At 43.6% G+C, this 17,739-nt stretch overlaps 1 protein-coding gene across 1 annotated transcript in view; it reads left to right on the top strand.

Annotated features, from left to right (window-relative positions):
- LOC126485098 (glucosidase 2 subunit beta) overlaps positions 1–17,739 on the top strand; it is a 191,098-nt gene that overhangs the window by 158,828 nt on the left and 14,531 nt on the right. Inside the window, exons 9-10 of the mRNA XM_050108718.1 lie at positions 3,511–3,701; positions 10,192–10,335. Of these exons, the coding sequence (XP_049964675.1) occupies positions 3,511–3,701; positions 10,192–10,335 (335 nt within the window). The remainder of the gene's footprint in view (positions 1–3,510; positions 3,702–10,191; positions 10,336–17,739) is intronic.

Genomic DNA, 17,739 nt, shown 5'->3' with positions numbered 1-17,739 from the left:
TGAGGTTGGATGTCGTGTCCCCATCCACATCAACATTAGCTGCCTCGTCCCAAGTGAAGAAGGTTTAAAGTGATCGTCCATCCAACCTCCACAGCATTCTTGCCCATCCCTATGTCACTCACAATCCCAGCACCTAGTGCAGAGGGATCATATCCTTATGGAAGATCTAGGTGCAAGACCTGCCCATCCACACCTCTAGTACTTCCTATTCCAGAACTATCACAGGCTTATGCTGCCCCATCAGAGAACAGGCCCCGTGTAAAACCAGTCATGTCATATACCAGCTCTGCTGCAGTAATTGCACGGCTTTTTGTATTAGTATGCCTACAAACCACTTGTCCACCAGGGTGAATGGCCACATTCAAACTGTGGCCAAGAGCAAAGTGGACCATCCTGTGGCACAACATGCAGCTGAATATAACATGCTTGACTTCAATGTGTGCTTCATTACCTGGAGCAACTGGATCCTTCACTCTTCCACCAGCTTTTCTGAACTGCGCAGATGGGCTTTGTCCGTACAATACATTCTCCACTCCTGAAAATATCCTGGCCTCAACCTACGATAACCCACGGCCCCTACACCCTCCATCAACAGTTTCTGCCCCTTTCGTCTTATTACCTCCTCCCGGTTCATGTCCCCTCACACTGATTGTACACTGTTCTCTGCGTATGTACACACTGATCTTTTTCCATTCTCTGCTCCTCTTCTTTTCTGTTTCATGTGCCCCACTCACCACAGAGCCGCCCAACACTGCGTCTGACAGCCTTGTTCTGCTGCCTTCTGTTCAGTCCACACTCCACTTGTCTCCCTTCACCCGTACCCTATGCCTCCCCCTTTCACTGCCCCTTAGGACTGGTTCTTTCATTCAGAACAACAGTTGCAGTCCAGCCAGAGCAGCTGGAGGTAGTGGTCATGTGTACATGAAGTATGCTTGCTTGTGTGAATGTTCTTCTTTCTTTTCTGAAGAAGGCTTTGGCCAAAAGCACAGTGTGTAACAGTGTTTCCTCTGTGCCTGTCTGCAACTCAGTGTGTCAGTGTCATCTTTACGGTGAGTAGCGATCTATCCTTTTCATAATTGTAGATATTCCAGCCAGGATGTTCTACTGTTTGACATTCTACATCTTTATTCTTGATGTCTCCATATTTATTTATCATTGTAGTCACCCTGGTTCTCGCTTCCTGCGCCCGGGTTCCCGGGTTCGATTCCCGGCGGAGTCAGGGATTTTCTCTGCCTCGTGATGACTGGGTGTTGTGTGATGTCCTTAGGTTAGTTAGGTTTAAGTAGTTCTAAGTTCTAGGGGACTGATGACCATAGATGTTAAGTCCCATGGTGCTCAGAGCCATTTGAGCCATCACCCTGGTGACAAACAAATTTCTCCCAACAAGAGACAAGTTTGTTGAAACTGTCAGTATAGAATGTTTGACTTTTCAGACAGAACGACAGCCTCACCCTGCTTGCACCACATCATCACTATCAAAGTGAAGTTCTTGAAAGTATTCTGTAAGTTTTGGGAACAAGTGAAAATCGCATTGTGCTAAGTCGGAACTTTATGGAGGATGATCGAAGCCAGTGAACCCAATTTGTCAAATTGTTGTAGCACCATATGTGGTGTGGAATTGTGCTGAAGGAGAGGGTGCTCCATGTGTGAACAAACTGTTCGCATTTGTAACTCAATTACACCTCACTGCTTCTCATGCACCGACATAGTTACATACACACTGCCTTGTTACACACTACAATTTGCAGCCCTCTAGTGGCAGAAGGCTGCAAATATGTAGACGTAAAGGATAAAGATGTAGAATGTTAATAATTTCGTTTTGGAGCCATTAAGTTTGGAGACATTATTTTTCAGCATGCCCTTGTAAACAGACAATGCTGTAATTCTACCAGTGCAATAAGCAACCAACAGCGCACAACTTAAATGTGGACTGAGAGGTTGAAGAAATATAAATAAGATTTTATGTAACAAGTTGGAGAGTTATTGGGTAAAGTTTGTTCAAAACTGTAAAATTTAAATTATTGTCTACTGGAACTGATGGTATGTATGTGTAGTCATTGTTCACCTTCAAAGTGGTTGTCACAATAACCCTCCCAACAAGGTGAGGGGGACATAGTGTGATACCTGTTGTGTATTTACTGGCAGAGCCACATTCTTTTTTACACACACACACACACACACACACACACACACACACACACACAAAACCATAGTCTCTGGCAGCTGAAGCCAGACTACAAACAGTAGTGCATGATTGGATAGGCAACCGGGTGGGGGTTAGGAAGAGGCTGGGGCGGTGAGGGGTAGCAGGATAAGAGTGGGGGACGGTAAAGTGCTGCTGCAGGAGCATGCAGGGACGAGGTGGAGAGAGGGTGGAGCAAATAGGTGTAGTCGGGATGTTAGATGGAGTGGGGGTCGGGGGTAGCGAAGAAGGAGAGAGACTGGAAGTGTTGGTGGAACAGAGGGCTGCGTAGTGCTGGAATGGGAACAGGGAAGGAACTAGATGGGTGAGGACAATGACAAATGAAGGTTGAGGCCAGGAGGTTCATGGGAACGTAGGATATATTGCAGAACTCTCCCGTCAAAATATCCATAGGATGTGTTGCAGGTAGAGTTTTGCAATATGTCCTACATCCTGTAACCCTCCTGGCCTCAACCTTCATTAGTCGTTGCCCTTACAACTCTCCCTGCAATATATCCTACATTCCTGTAACCCTTCTGGCTCAACCTACGTTAGTCATTGTCCGTACCTGTCTAGCTCCTTCCCTGTTCACATTCAAGCACTACACAGCCCTCTATTCCACCAATGCTTCCAGTCTTTCTACTTCTCTCCTGTTCCACTAACCTCCCCCCCCCCCCCCTCCCACTTATCCCCTTCCCCTTACCCCCTCCGTCTAACCTCCCGACTGCACCTAGCTGCCCCACCCTCTCTCCACCTCGTCCCTGCATGCTCCTGCAGCAGCACTTTACTGTCCCCCACTCTTATCCTGCCAGCCCTCACCATCCCAGCCTCTTCCTTACCCCCACCCGGTTGCCTATCCCATCATGCATTGCTGTTCGTAGTCTCGCATCAGCTGCCGGAGACTGTGCTCGTGTGTGCGAGTTGTATTCGCGCACGCTCGTGTGTGTGTATATATAATCCATTTTTGACAAAGGCCTAGTTGGCAGAAAGCTTATTGTGTGACAGTCTTTTTGTTGTGTCTCACTGCAACTCAGCATCTTTGCTATATGGTGAGTAGCAACTATCCTTTTCATAATGGATTTCCCATTGTTTGGTTATTTGGAGAAATATTTGGCATCCATTGAGGGATGAAGCACATGTCTCTTGGAGTTACCATTGTTTCTGCTATCAGTATAGTAAGTGTTGTTTGTCCACATTCTTAAATTTGCAAACAGTTGTGCTGTAAGTATGAGATTTTCTCCCTCTTATTCAGGTAGATGTAATGTAATAATTGGAACTGTTACTGCTGTTGTTAAAGTGGTTGGTTGTTTCTTCGTGTGTGTTCGTAGAAGCTACAAGGGCTCGGTCAGAGTTTGAAGAAGCCGATCGTAACCTAAGGGATGTGCAGCGTGAAATAAAGCAGTTGCAAGAATCCATGGAGAAAGATTATGGTGAAGAGGATGAGTTCGCTCCATTGGATGGAGAATGTTTTGAATTTACAGATTCTGAATATGTTTATAAACTGTGTCCATTTGATCATGTAAGTTTATTATTTTACATTTTATAATTCTTTTTTAATATGATTTGTACTGAATCAGTATTGTGTGGAACATATTTATAAATTACTTTTAACGTTCATCACATAGCAAGATTTCATTGCTGTGTCACTAAAGTAGCAGTAGAATATGAACATTGTGGATGTAAGACACTTCACTGCTTCATATGCTTGATAAACAATATTTTTGCTGGTCAGCAAAAAACATCTTTTCCTCATTACAGCATTAATAAACATTGTTTCTAGGAGATGATTAGACGATGAATCCAGATTTAATTTCAGACTTTCTCTGCAGCCCCCAGGTTTCATGTAATAATGGTTTTTGTAATTACTTTGGTAGCTTATGTATTAGATTTATATTGCAAAATGACAAACTCTTCCAACAAGACTTCCAATTTCAAACAGCAAACAAAATCTGTCAGTATACAAACAAAGCAAAGAAATGAGTAACTACTTTTTCCCATATTTTCAGCAGTACTTGGTCACAGAAACATTACTTCGTAAGGACCAGCAGTAATCTTACAACACTGCAGTACTCCATTTGCCTTGATAATGATTTTCTGTTAAAGAAATGTCCTGGTGGAACTGTTCTCCATGTTTCTCTCTTAATGCTCCAAGGTTATCAAGGATAAACTCAGACTAATCATCAAGTGATGTAGTTTATGTGACATGTTGCATACCATAAGACAGTACGATTTCAGTAGTTCTTGTACAATATCACATTAGTTCTATGTGTTATGGTTGCCTAAAAACTTCTTGCGCTTCTGAAAGACAGCAATGCCATTCTTTCAACAAATCAAGGAATTATTAATCCGACATTAACCCCTAATTCGTGCGTCTACAAAATTTCCTTCTTCTATCATTACTTCACTGATCTGTGGAAAATTCTCTCATTAAGAACATGAGTCTACATAAGTTTTGTCCATTGGTTTCATAAATTTTTCAACATCAGGAGTGTTCTCCATTGTCTTGTGTCCAGGCAGTGGCTTGTTTAAAGCAAGCCATTTTTTTCTCCATAACAGAGATTTTTCCCATCTCTGCTGTCTCACTTGGATAGACACCAGTTGTGCTGTGTATACCTAAGTTGCATGCTTAGAAGAATTGAAATTTCCACATATACACCATTTCTATTTTCCATATGGGACAAGTGTGAGTAGCAGTTTGAAGTTCTCATATGTGTTTTTCAGATTAATTGCACAAACAGCCTGAACAGAAGGAAATTTGTTGGAATCTGTGAACCAGATGCCACTCATTTACTCTCAGATCATGGCCAAAAGCTTCCATAATATACTCAATATCATTACAAGAAAACATTTCACCTTCCTTGGAGAAATATTCAGGAAAGACTGCATGACATGGTCATGATAAATAAGATTCTGTCCTTTCAGATGCAAAGCTGGTAGCTGAGCCTGCTGCCTTGACAATTCAAATAATGAACAAATGTGTTGAGATCCCCTTGAGACAAAAAGGGTGGTTCATCTGATCCACAGTGTCCTTGAAATGATGGGTTGGCTTACGTATCTCCTTCACTGCCTCCTGTATTCAGTATTCAGTTTATTCACCATTGACCACTTACAGCTGAATAGGTGTCTGAACATTAAATATACAATTAACAATAACTTTACAGTAAAGTTTTTACAATTTAACTCCTTTTCTTTTTGGAATATTCTTGTATACTAATGTCAATAATTATATATAAAAACAAAGATGAGGTGACTTACCGAACAAAAGCGCTGGCAGGTCGATAGACACACAAACAAACACAAACATACACACAAAATTCAAGCTTTCGCAACAAACTGTTGCCTCATCAGGAAAGAGGGAAGGAGAGGGGAAGACGAAAGGAAGTGAGTTTTAAAGGAGAGGGTAAGGAGTCATTCCAATCCCGGGAGCGGAAAGACTTACCTTAGGGGGAAAAAAGGACAGGTATACACTCGCACACACGCACATATCCATCCACACATACAGACACAAGCAGACATAATTTTTCCCACGTGGAATGTTTCCTTCCATTATATTAATGTCAATAATTATTTCAAAATATTCTTTTACCTTATAAAATGGGTGTTTGAGTAACCAGTCATAAACCTTACGTTTGAAAATATTACTGGTCAGTGACCAAGCAGATGCTGGAAGTTTATTGAAGAGTTTTAAACTCATTATTTTGTGTGAGTTTGCAGTCTTTGTGAGTCTGTGTCTTGGTATGTCGAAGTCCATTTTGCCTCTGGTGTTGTGGGGATGTATGTTCTCTCTGCTCTCGAACTCATTTAAGTTGGTTTTGACATAAAGCAGTGCGGTGTAGATGTACAGATTCACAACAGTTAATATCATGTGCTTGATAAAGAGGGGGCGGCAGTGTTCCTTGGGCTTAACTTTGCTCATTATTCTGATTACTTTTTTTTTGAATTTTCAGAATTTCACTGACAAAGCAAGAATGTCCCCATAACAATATGCCGTTGGAAATGTGTGACTGAAAGAGGCCAAAATATACCACCTTTAGATACTCATCAGTGACTACAACTGTCAGTCTCCAGATGAGATAACACACTCTTGCTATTCTCTTGCAGATATGGCTAATGTGTTCCTCCCAGTTTAATTTTGGATCAATGTGGAATCCTAACAATTTTATTTATTTGCTTTCAACAGCTGTAGTTAAACCCAGAATTAGTTCTTGTGTTTTATCAGGATTACACAGGAGTTCATTAGAAGAAAACCAATCCATTACTAGTTCTAGTTTTTCCTATGTTGCCTGATGCAGTTCTGTTGTCATGGTGTGTATTGCGCAATGTTGTATCATCTGCAAAACACACAATGTTTGCCACTGTATCTGCCTCGACTCCTTGTCACATTCTCAGAAGGCACTGGTGTCGGCAGTTCTTCACTGTGGCATGCAGACCATATCATGGATGGCAAATTATGATAGTGCACAGTTTTTCCTAGTTTTCAAGGTGATTCAATACAATATTTGTCAGACAAAAATAAGTCCATTGTTGATTATTTGAACTAGCTTGTCAGGAATAAAATACATGATGAGTGACGTATGTAGTTTGGAGGGGGGGGGGGGGGGGGGTCCAATTTTTCTTCTAGTCACCAAGTTTACACCCAAAATAAAGTTATTAGCATGTCTTTACAGGACGATAAGTTTCCATGTTTGCAATTTTGGAGTTAATTCTACACATATATAACAAAAAAAATTGCGTTATTTACACAGGTTTGAGGCCCTTCTCCTTCCTGATTAACACAAACCTTCTCAGATGTAGAACAGCAAGCACTCACTCTGACAGTTGCCAGAATTCTCAAATGTGAGATGCAAATGGCAACAAATGCAACATAAGTATGTGAGTTTGAGCATGCTTGTTGGGATTGCTGACAAAACCACCCTCATTATCTGGAAATAGATTTTTGACTGAGGCTCGTGTGATAAGTGCATGTACATATTTTGAATCTGTAGAGTGTTTTAGTTAACCCACAGCATTTTCAAGGTTTTCCATGGATGGAGGGTAGCATGCTGCAAAAAAGAAAAAAAGTAGCCCTATAAGACAAAAAATGAGTTCATGTTCAAATTCACCACCAGTAACTTAACAAAGAACAGCACTTACATTTCCAGAATGAAGTTTCACTCTACAGTGGTGTGTGCAGTGATATGAAACTTCCTGGCAGACTGGAACTAAAACCTGGACCTTCACCAGAGACAGGCAGTGAGTTATGGTGGAAGTTTAGCTGTGAGGATGGTTATGAGTTGTGCTTGGGTAGCTCATTTGATAGAGCACTTGCCCACAAAAGGCAAAGGCCCTGGGTTTGAATCCAGATCTGGCACAAAGATTTAATCTGCAAGGAAGTTTCAACATTCACATTCTTTGTATCAAAAATGTTGATCAGTGTCGTTCGTTATTCACTTGTGCTTGAGACTGGTGCACCATCAGGAATCTGACAGAGGATATTATAAACAAAATTAGATGGTTATAATAACAGTCATCATGTCACAGGCTGGAGGAAGACAAGGCCATAGCACCTCCAACAGGACTAGGCATAGTAAAGCACTGTGGTCTTCAAAATGTCTCCTTACTCTGATTACTTCAGAATTGCCTGATTTAATTAAATTACACTCCCTTACATTCATAGTTTATTTTCGTATTTATTATAATGTCTTTTCAAGACACTATCCATCCCGTTCATATAGCTTCCAAGTCCTTTGTCACATGCCACAGAATTAGAATGCCATTGGCAAACCTCAGTTTTTATTTCTTCTTCTAGATCTGTAATTTCCTTTTCAAATTTCTCTTTTACTGCTTACTCAATGTAAGCATTAAATAACATGGGGATAGGCTACAACTCTGTCTCACACTGTTCTCAACTATTGCCTTCCTTTCATGTCCCTCGACTTTCCTGATTGAAGTATGGTTTCTGTAATCTCTCACTTGGTGTATTTCATTCCTACTACCTTAAGAATTCCAAAGAGTTTATTCCAGTCAACACTGTCACAAACTGTCTCCAAATCAACAAATGCTATAAACATAGGTTTGCCTTTCTTCAGCCTATCTTCTAAAATGAATTGTAGGTTCTCTATTGACATATTTTTTTGGCCATTTATCTTACCTGAGGTCAGATTTTACCAGTCTTTCAATTCCTGTATAATTAATTCCAGTTAGTTATTTTGCAACCATGACTTAGTAAACTGAAGGGTCAGTAATATTAATACCTGATCTTTCATACTAGGTGGAATAGTTTTGTCATTGTTGGTCCTGCCACAATACACCTTGTTTCTACTGAGGCCTTTCAGCGGTGTGTCAGATTCTTCTCGTAGCATCATATCTCTTCCTACCTTTTCCTCATCTACTTCCTCTTTCATTACCATATATTGTCTTCAGCTTTGTTTCCTGTGTAGAGCCCTTCTGTATATTCCTTCCAACATTCAGCTTTCCATTTGTTGCTTACAACTGGTTTGTCATCTGAGCACTTAATATTCATAAAACTGGTTTCGTGTCTCCAGAAGTGTATTTATTTTTTGTGTAAGTGGCAGCTGTTGTTGTTGCGGTCTTCAGTCCTGAGACTGGTTTGATGCAGCTCTCCATGCTAATCTATCCTGTGCAAGCTTCTTCATCTCCCAGTACCTACTGCAACCTACATCCTTCTGAATCTGCTTAGTGTATTCATCTCTTGGTCTCCCTCTACGATTTGTACCCTCCACGCTTCCCTCCAATACTAAATTGGTGGTCCCTTGATGCCTCAGGACATGTCCTACCAACCGATTCCTTCTTCTAGTCAAATTGTGCCACAAACTTCTCTGCTCCCCAATCCTATTCAATACCTCCTCATTAGTTACATGACCTACCCACCTAATCTTCAACATTCTTCTGTAGCACCACATTTCAAAAGCTTCTATTCTCTTCTTGTCCAAACTATTTATTGTCCATGTTTCACTTCCATACATGGCTACACTCCATACAAATACTTTCAAGAACGACTTCCTGACACCTAAATCTATACTCGATGTTAACAAATTTCTCTTCTTCAGAAACGCTTTCCTTGCCATTGTCAGTCTATATTTTATATCCTCTCTACGTCGACCATCATCAGTTATTTTGCTCCCCAAATAGCAAAACCCCTTTACTACTTTAAGTGTCTCATTTCCTAATCTAATTGCCTCAGCATCACCCGACTTAATTCGCCTACATTCCCTTATCCTCGTTTTGCTTTTGTTGATGTTCATCTTATACCCTCCTTTCAAGTCACTGTCCATTCCGTTCAACTGCTCTTCCAAGTCCTTTGCTGTCTCTGACAGAATTACAATCTCATCGGCGAACCTCAAAGTTTTTATTTCTTCTCCCTGGATTTTAATACCTACTCCAAATTTTTCTTTTGTTTCCTTTACTGCTTGCTCAATATACAGATTGAATAACATCGGGGACAGGCTACAACCCTGTCTCACTCCCTTCCCAACCACTGCTTCCATTTCATGCCCCTCGACTCTTATAACTGCCACCTGGTTTCTGTACAAATTGTAAATAGCCTTTCGCTCCCTGTATTTTACTCCTGCCACCTTTAGAATTTGAAAGAGAGCAGCTATCTTCCACATAATTGTACATGTCTCTACAGCAGTGCATTTCTCTGATAGCCATTCCTGCTTCCCATTTTACACCTCATTTTTAGGTGTTTTTATTGTATTTTTGCTTTGTTAATTTGCTGCATTTTTATATTTTCTCCTTTCGTCAGTTAATTGCTGTATTTCATTTGTTATCAAAAGATTTTCTTTTCCTTAAGGTGTCTTCATTATTTTGTACCAGATTCTAATAAATGGTTTGAATTCTCAATAAATGGTGGAAATTCTCAATAAATGGTGGGAATTCTCCGGATCTGTAATGTTGTGTGCGGATACTTACAATTTTCCTCAAAGAAGAAAGCTCCATATGTAGCTCTAATATTCATTGAAGTGTTCAATTTATTGTTAACTTTTACTCCTATTTATCTTTTTTAGGCTACTCAGCGTTCAAAATCTGGAGGTTCTGAAACAAGATTGGGACAATGGAATCAGTGGTCAGGTCCAGAAGAAAATAAATATAAAAGCATGTTATATGACCGAGGACAATCATGTTGGAATGGACCTCAACGATCTGCTCTGGTATGCACATAGATACCTTACACATTGCATTGTCAAAAAAAAAAAATTAATTCTGGATGTACCTACTTACATTTTATTTTAATGTTGCAAAAATAACTATAGATGGTATTTGTTATTTTGGTATGTTATGTTCCAAAGTGATGTGGTTTTGCATGAAAATTTTCATGATGAATTTGAATTTAATCTTTCTTAATCTGGATAGTTTGTTTGATGGAAACACACAGGCATTTTTAACAAGGTAATAACAATATGCAACATGGTTTAGAAGCCCTTTAAATGTATCTGCTGTTAATAATACACTAGTGGCTGTAGTTGGATCACACTATTAAAGCCACAAAATATTTCATGTGACCAAGTGGGGTGGAGCCTTGCTTCGGATGCTACACTTGTAATTGAGAAGAAGGCATTTCAAATCCTTGTCTGACCATCCAGATTGAGGCTTTCTATGGTTTGTCTACAGAGAAATGCCAGGATGGTTAAAAGGAAATGACTGACTTTCCCCCTCACCCTTGGCTAATTCGAGGCTTGTGCTCTGTTTCTGATGACCCCATTTTTCCTCTCTCCCTTTCCTATTTTACATGACTTTTTAGTCAGCTTGCTACTCAGCACAAAAGATACCTTTTTAATCCCCAAGACAGCCAAGAGATTTACATTAGTGGGAGAACAGGAATGTCTCATTCAGTGAAGATGGTTGAGATGCTGTTTGAATTAGTTGCTCCAGTTTCAAAAATAAAAATATGAAGATCTCTTTCTTACTAGTACCTTTGAGTAAGTGAGTTGTTTATCTTTGTATGCCCATTCCATAAAAACAAATTGTGAACATTCATCCCAAAAATGTTGTGTTCTGCACCTTACTACTTAGTAGTGTCAAGCATGGGAGGAGTCCATTGAGTTATGAACAGAAAAGACAGTGAATTAGAGGCTATCCGCACCCTATTCCTTACATTCAATTGAGTGGAGCTCCCGTCAAATATGAAGGCAAGTTATGAGGTCATCAACATAAGACCCTATGTACCAAAACCAATGTGTTGCTACCAGTGTCTACATTTAAGTCACACTCACATGTCCTGTGGAAATGCAGCCAAATGTGTAAATTGTGGCAGAGGTGCACAGTCAGTCAGATCTTGATAAAATTTGAAAGTGGTGCAGAGACTGGCAACTTGCTTCTAGTGTTAAATTGGAATCGGCCAACTCGCACAGATGTGTAACACTTTGTAGGGATGTGAAATGGAGTGATCACATAGGCTCACTCGTGGGTAAAGCGGGTGTTGGACTTTGGTTTATTGACAGAATACTGAGGAAGTGCAATCAGTCTACAAAGGAGCTTGCTTACAGATAACTCATGTGAATGGTTCTAGAATATTGCCCAAGTGTATAGGACCCATATCATTTAGGACTAACAGGGATATTGAACGTATACAGGAAAGGGCAGCATGAATGGCCATAGGTATGTTTGATCCATGGGAGAGTGTCACAGAGATACTGAAGAGGCGCACACTCTTTAAGATAGACATAAACTATCCTGAGAAAGTCTACTACTAACAAAGTTTTAAGAACCGCCTTTGAACAATGATTATAGGAATATACTACAACTCCCTCCATATCGCTCACATAAGGATCAGGAGGATAAGATGAGAATAATTACAGCAGGCACAGAGGCAATCAAACACTCATTCTTCCAGTCTCCCTAAGTCAATGGAAGGTGGTGAAACTGAAATAACTGGCACAATGGGACATACCCTCTGCCATGCACCTCACGGACATGTTGTGACTAGGATGCCTGCATACTCAGTTCACTAGACAATAAAATAACTCGTATTAATGCATTTTATTACAATAAGACAATTCAATCACAAGCAAGGGTAACATACAAAATAAACAGTCTTCTTCAGAATAGACAAATACAAGTCTGTGCTTCATAGAGATTCTTAACAGAGTAGCTAATGTTGATGCTGCTATCGAAGTGGGCCACCATGTCGGGAGCGGCGCTCACCTAGGAGCCACTGCTCCTTCACATTGTTGTCATGAAAGGGAGGTCAATCAGCGTGTGATTGGCTGACTTCTTCTTGTAGCCTTCTCTTCCCTATCATTCCTAACTGGCGTGCCAATGCTGATTTTATGCCATGACAGTAGATGTAGTTGTAGATGGAGAGTGCACACTCTCTTCCCCACCCTGCATTAGCTGCGGAAGAATCCATGTTGCTTCTTCCTATGAAATCAGTACCTTGATGGACAGGTTGTACGGGAGATCTGGGCAAGGGAAAGGTTTCTTCCAGTTGCTTGGAAAATACTTGACATTTGAAAGTCTTCCACACCATCATCTGGCAATTGTCTCTTGTGACCCATACAGAAGATTGTAAATTTGAGAGGGAATATTCCCAAGATGATTTTCTTCTTACCTCTGGTCAGGAGCAACACATGAAAAATGCAGAGGAACTAAGAAGACAAAGAAAATTGCATTTCCCCCTTCGTGGACTCAGAGATTCTCCTCAACGGCAACACTGTGTAACATCACTCAGCCAAAGCCCACTTCATTGGCATGATTCATCAACCGACCTTAGAGAGCTGATCAGTTCAGTGAGGAAACCTCTACCTTTAAAGAAATAGCAGAGCAGAATCTTCCTGCATCTGAACCCTGTAGTACATATGCATATGAAACCAGAAGCTTGAAAGCTGCTAAGGTTATCAGCACCTATGCAACTGCCATCTCTCATTCTTAAATATGGATGTCCTTCAGTGGAATATATCTGATATCACATTGCATAGTGCAGAATTGCAGTGGTTACAACAGTCGCAATCCTCAGCTGTTATATGTCTGCAAGAGATGAAAACACAATCTCAAGACTACTTTGACCTTCCGCACTTCACTCCAATATTGTACGGCCTTCCTCCAAAGGAGCGAACACAATCTCAGTGTTATGTCAAAATAATTTAATTGGATAGATAAAAAATCTACTCACCAAGCAGTGGCAGAACACACACATAAGAGACAGTTATAATTGGAAAGCTTTCAGAGCCAGTGGCTCCTTCTTCAAGCAGATGGGTTGAAGGGGAAGGAAAAGGGGTGAAGGAAAAGGGGCAGATTTCTGGAAAGTCATCCAGAACTGTGGGTCAAAGGAGACTTACCACACAGGATGAGAAGGAAAGACTGATAGTTGGTGACTGCATTGGATGAAATTTGAAAACCTTAAAGCTTAAAGGTGGAAGACAGGGTAATATGCAGACAGTGATCCATGCTTAAACATCATGCATGAGTTAATAAGAGTGAAAAGCTAAGATCATTGTACATAGCAGAGGTGGGAGGTGGCGATGAAAAATAGACGGGTAAGACAATGAAAGATGTAGGAAACTAAAACAGTGCGTGGCAAAGAGTAGTTACTGTGAAGAAATTCTGAGACGGAAGAAATTAACGTAAATTAAGGCCAGGTGGGTGACGAGAACCAAGGGCATGTTGTAGTGCTAGTTCCCACCTGCGGAGTTCTGAGAAACTGGTGTCTGGGGGAAGAATCCACATGGCACGTGTGGTGTAACAGACACAAGGTCGCAATTGTCATGTTGTAGAGTATGCCCTGCAACAGGATATTGCCCCCCCTGCGGGTCCGGGGATTAGAATAGGCCCGCGGTATTCCTGCCTGTCGTAAGAGGCGACTAAAAGGAGTCCATCCCCCTCACGGGGGTAGTTCGCGCCTGCGTCCGGAGACGGACGGTTCCACGACCTATCATCGTGGTCCTTTTGGTTTTTTCACTTCTCGTTTCTTCCTTCCTTTTGTTGGTTCCTTTCTTTGCTCTTCTCCACCTCACTGTCTTCCTTACTCTTTCCCTTGCCTTCTCCTTGCCTTCTCATTGCCTTTTTCTCCTTGCCTTCTCATTGCCTTTTTCTCCTTGCCTTCTCATTGCCTTCTTCCCCTTGCTTTCTCATTGCCTTCTTCTCCTTGCCTTCTCTGGTCTCCGCCTCGGCGTTTGAGACAGTCTGTCCTCTTTCTCCCTCTCCCTCTCTCTCTTCTTTTTCCTCTTCTTCCTTCCTCCCTGTGCGTGCCTGAAGGCCGACCCACGCGTTCGCACGCGTAGCCGGTGACGGGGTAACGCGTAAGTCCCCGCCCTGGGTAGACATGTAAGGCACGCGCGTACCCCCTGGTAAAGGCCAGGCCCGGGGAGGGGTGATTGCCTGAGCTGATACCTTCTGACCATGCCGATTGGTCCCTCCGTCTGTTTCTCGGGAGGTGTGACCTGAGGTGTAAACATTCACCTAAGGCGGGAGTGCCCTCTGAGAGGGTCCCCACAAGGAAGGAGCGCGCCATCGGAGACGCTGGCAATCATGGGGGATTCCTCCGCAATGGATTCTACTCCATCTCTTTCGACTTCGACCCAAAAACGGAAACGTGACCAGCCAACAGTGACAAAAGTACTACCGCCTGCCCCACAGTTCCTCGTAGTTTCTCGAACTGAGGGCGGAAAGGATTTTTCCTCTGTCAACCCTTTCGTTATTCAGAAGGGCGTAGATGCCATAGCCGGATCTGTCAAATCCTGTACCAGGTTGCGTAACGGCACCTTATTACTAGAAACTGAGAATGCCTTTCAGGCACAAAAACTGCTTCGGGCCACCCTCCTGTACACGTTCCCTGTCCGGGTGGAGGCCCACCGAACTTTGAATTCGTCTCGTGGTGTGGTCTATACTGGCTCCCTCGACGGATTGACTGACGAGGAGCTTCAATCATTCCTCGCTGAGCAGGGCGTGACGGCTGTCCATAGGGTCATGAAAAAGGTCAACAATGACCTTGTACCGACCCGGACCATTTTCTTGACCTTCGATAGTGTTAAGCTGCCATCGCGCATCAAGGCGGGCTACGAGGTTATTTCTGTTCGCCCCTATATCCTGACACCTACGCGCTGCTACCAGTGTCAGCGTTTCAATCACACTCGACAGTCTTGTTCCAATGCGGCTAAATGTGTCACCTGTGGCAGGGATGCCCATGAGGGTGACTGTCCACCTCCGTCTCCTCGTTGTATGAACTGTCAGGGTGACCATGCCGCATCCTCCCGCGACTGTCCTGTCTATAAGGAAGAACGCTGTATCCAGGAAATTCGGGTCAAAGAGAAAGTGTCCACCTCGGCTGCTCGCGAGCTATTGGCTAGTAGGAAGCCCACGCTGCTCCCAGCGGGGAAATACAGTACTGTCCTCGCCTCTCCTCGGACTACCCGGGAGGTAGCAACCCAGACATGCAATCTGACCTTCAGCACCACGGTCGTCCGTTCGGCCAGTGCTAAGATCGCGCGGTCGACGTCTCCTCTTCCTCCCATCACCCCACAGACACGAGCACCTTCTTCAGCTTCTGCTAAGACGAAGACACCGAAGTCAGATGCACGGGCCTTCAAGAAGGAACCATCCCGTGCAGACTTCCTCCGTAGCTCGACCTCCCAGCCTTCGACCGGTACTTCCACTACACGTCCTTCCAAAAAGGTGCATAGGAAGCACAGTTCTCCTTCCCCGCCACGGCGCATTTCTTCTCTTGCGCCACCCAGCGGCTGCCGCCCCAGGCCGTCATCCGTTTCGCCTGGCCGCACCGCTGGTCGCCGTACATCTGGCCGTTCACTGGCGGAGGAAGCTCCCCCTCCCGGCCATCCTCCCGAGATGGCCGATGACCCTATAGACCCAATGGACGATGACTGTCCGCCTACTGATAGCGGCGGCAGTGCTCGCTCGAAGCCAGGCCCTAAGCGGCCTTCGAGGTGACCACTTCTCTCATCTTTCTTTTCTTACGATGGCACTTATTCACTGGAATATTCGCAGCATTCGCTCCAACCGAGAGGACTTGAAGTTGCTGCTCCACTTGCACCGTCCGCTTGTCGTAGCCCTCCAGGAAACGAAGCTACGCCCATGCGATCAAATTGCCTTGGCACACTACACCTCTGTGCGTTTTGACCTACCCCCTGTGGTAGGTATCCCAGCTCATGGAGGGGTTATGTTGCTGGTCCGGGATGATATTTACTACGATCCCATCACGTTGCACACCGGCCTGCAGGCAGTTGCCATCCGCATTACTCTCCCCACTTTTACGTTTTCCTTTTGTACCGTTTACACTCCATCGTCATCTGCCGTTACCAGGGCAGACGTGATGCAACTTATTGCTCAGCTACCTGCACCATTTTTGTTAACTGGAGACTTCAATGCCCACCATCCCCTTTGGGGCTCTCCAGCATCCTGCCCGAGGGGCTCCTTGTTAGCAGACCTTTTCAACCAGCTCGATCTTGTCTGCCTCAATACTGGCGCCCCTACTTTTCTTTCGGACACATCTCACACCTATTCCCATTTAGACCTCTCTATATGTACTCCCCAACTTGCACGCCGGTTTGAGTGGTATGCACTTTCTGATACATATTCGAGCGACCACTTCCCGTGTGTTATCCATCTCCTGCAGCATACCCCCTCTCCGTGCTTCTCTAATTGGACCATCTCCAAGGCAGACTGGGGGCTCTTCTCTTCCAGGGCGACCTTTCAGGATCAAACCTTTACAAGCTGCGATCGTCAGGTCGCACACCTCACGGAAGTCATTCTCGCTGCTGCTGAATATTCCATCCCTCACCCTCCTTCTTCTCCACGTCGCGTACCGGTCCCCTGGTGGACCGCAGCATGTAGAGACGCTTTATGTGCTCGTCGACGTGCTTTACGCACTTTTAAACGCCACCCTACAGTGGCGAATTGTATCAATTATAAACGATTACGTGCTCAGTGTCGTCGTATTATCAAAGAAAGCAAGAAAGCCAGCTGGGCTGCTTTCACAAGCACCTTCAACAGTTTTACTTCTTCTGTTGTCTGGGGTAGCCTGCGCCGGCTATCTGGCACTAAGGTCCACTCACCAGTTTCTGGCTTGAAGGTCGCGAATGACGTCCTTGTGGCCCCTGAGGCTGTCTCCAATGCCTTCGGCCGCTTTTTCGCAGAGGTTTCGAGCTCCGCTCATTACCACCCTGCCTTCCTCCCCCGCAAACAGGCAGAGGAGGCTAGGCCACCTAACTTCCGCTCCTCGAATTGTGAAAGTTATAATGCCCCATTCACCATGCGGGAACTCGAAAACGCACTTGGCCGATCACGGTCCTCTGCTCCAGGGCCAGATTCTATTCATATTCAGATGCTGAAGAACCTTTCTCCTGCGGGTAAAGGTTTTCTTCTTCGTACATACAATCGCATCTGGATTGAGGGACATGTTCCCGCATGCTGGCGCGAGTCTATTGTTGTCCCGATTCCTAAGCCGGGGAAGGACAAGCACTTGCCTTCCAGTTATCGACCTATCTCGCTTACCAGCTGTGTCTGTAAAGTGATGGAGCGAATGGTTAACTCTCGATTGGTTTGGCTGCTCGAGTCTCGACGCCTACTTACCAATGTACAATGTGGATTTCGTAGGCGCCGCT

The sequence above is a fragment of the Schistocerca serialis genome, chromosome 6 (genome assembly GCF_023864345.2).
Source record: "Schistocerca serialis cubense isolate TAMUIC-IGC-003099 chromosome 6, iqSchSeri2.2, whole genome shotgun sequence".
Classification (NCBI taxonomy): Eukaryota; Metazoa; Arthropoda; class Insecta; order Orthoptera; family Acrididae; genus Schistocerca; species Schistocerca serialis.
Note: the sequence above shows the minus strand (reverse complement) of the source record. Positions and strands in the feature narration are given on the sequence as shown.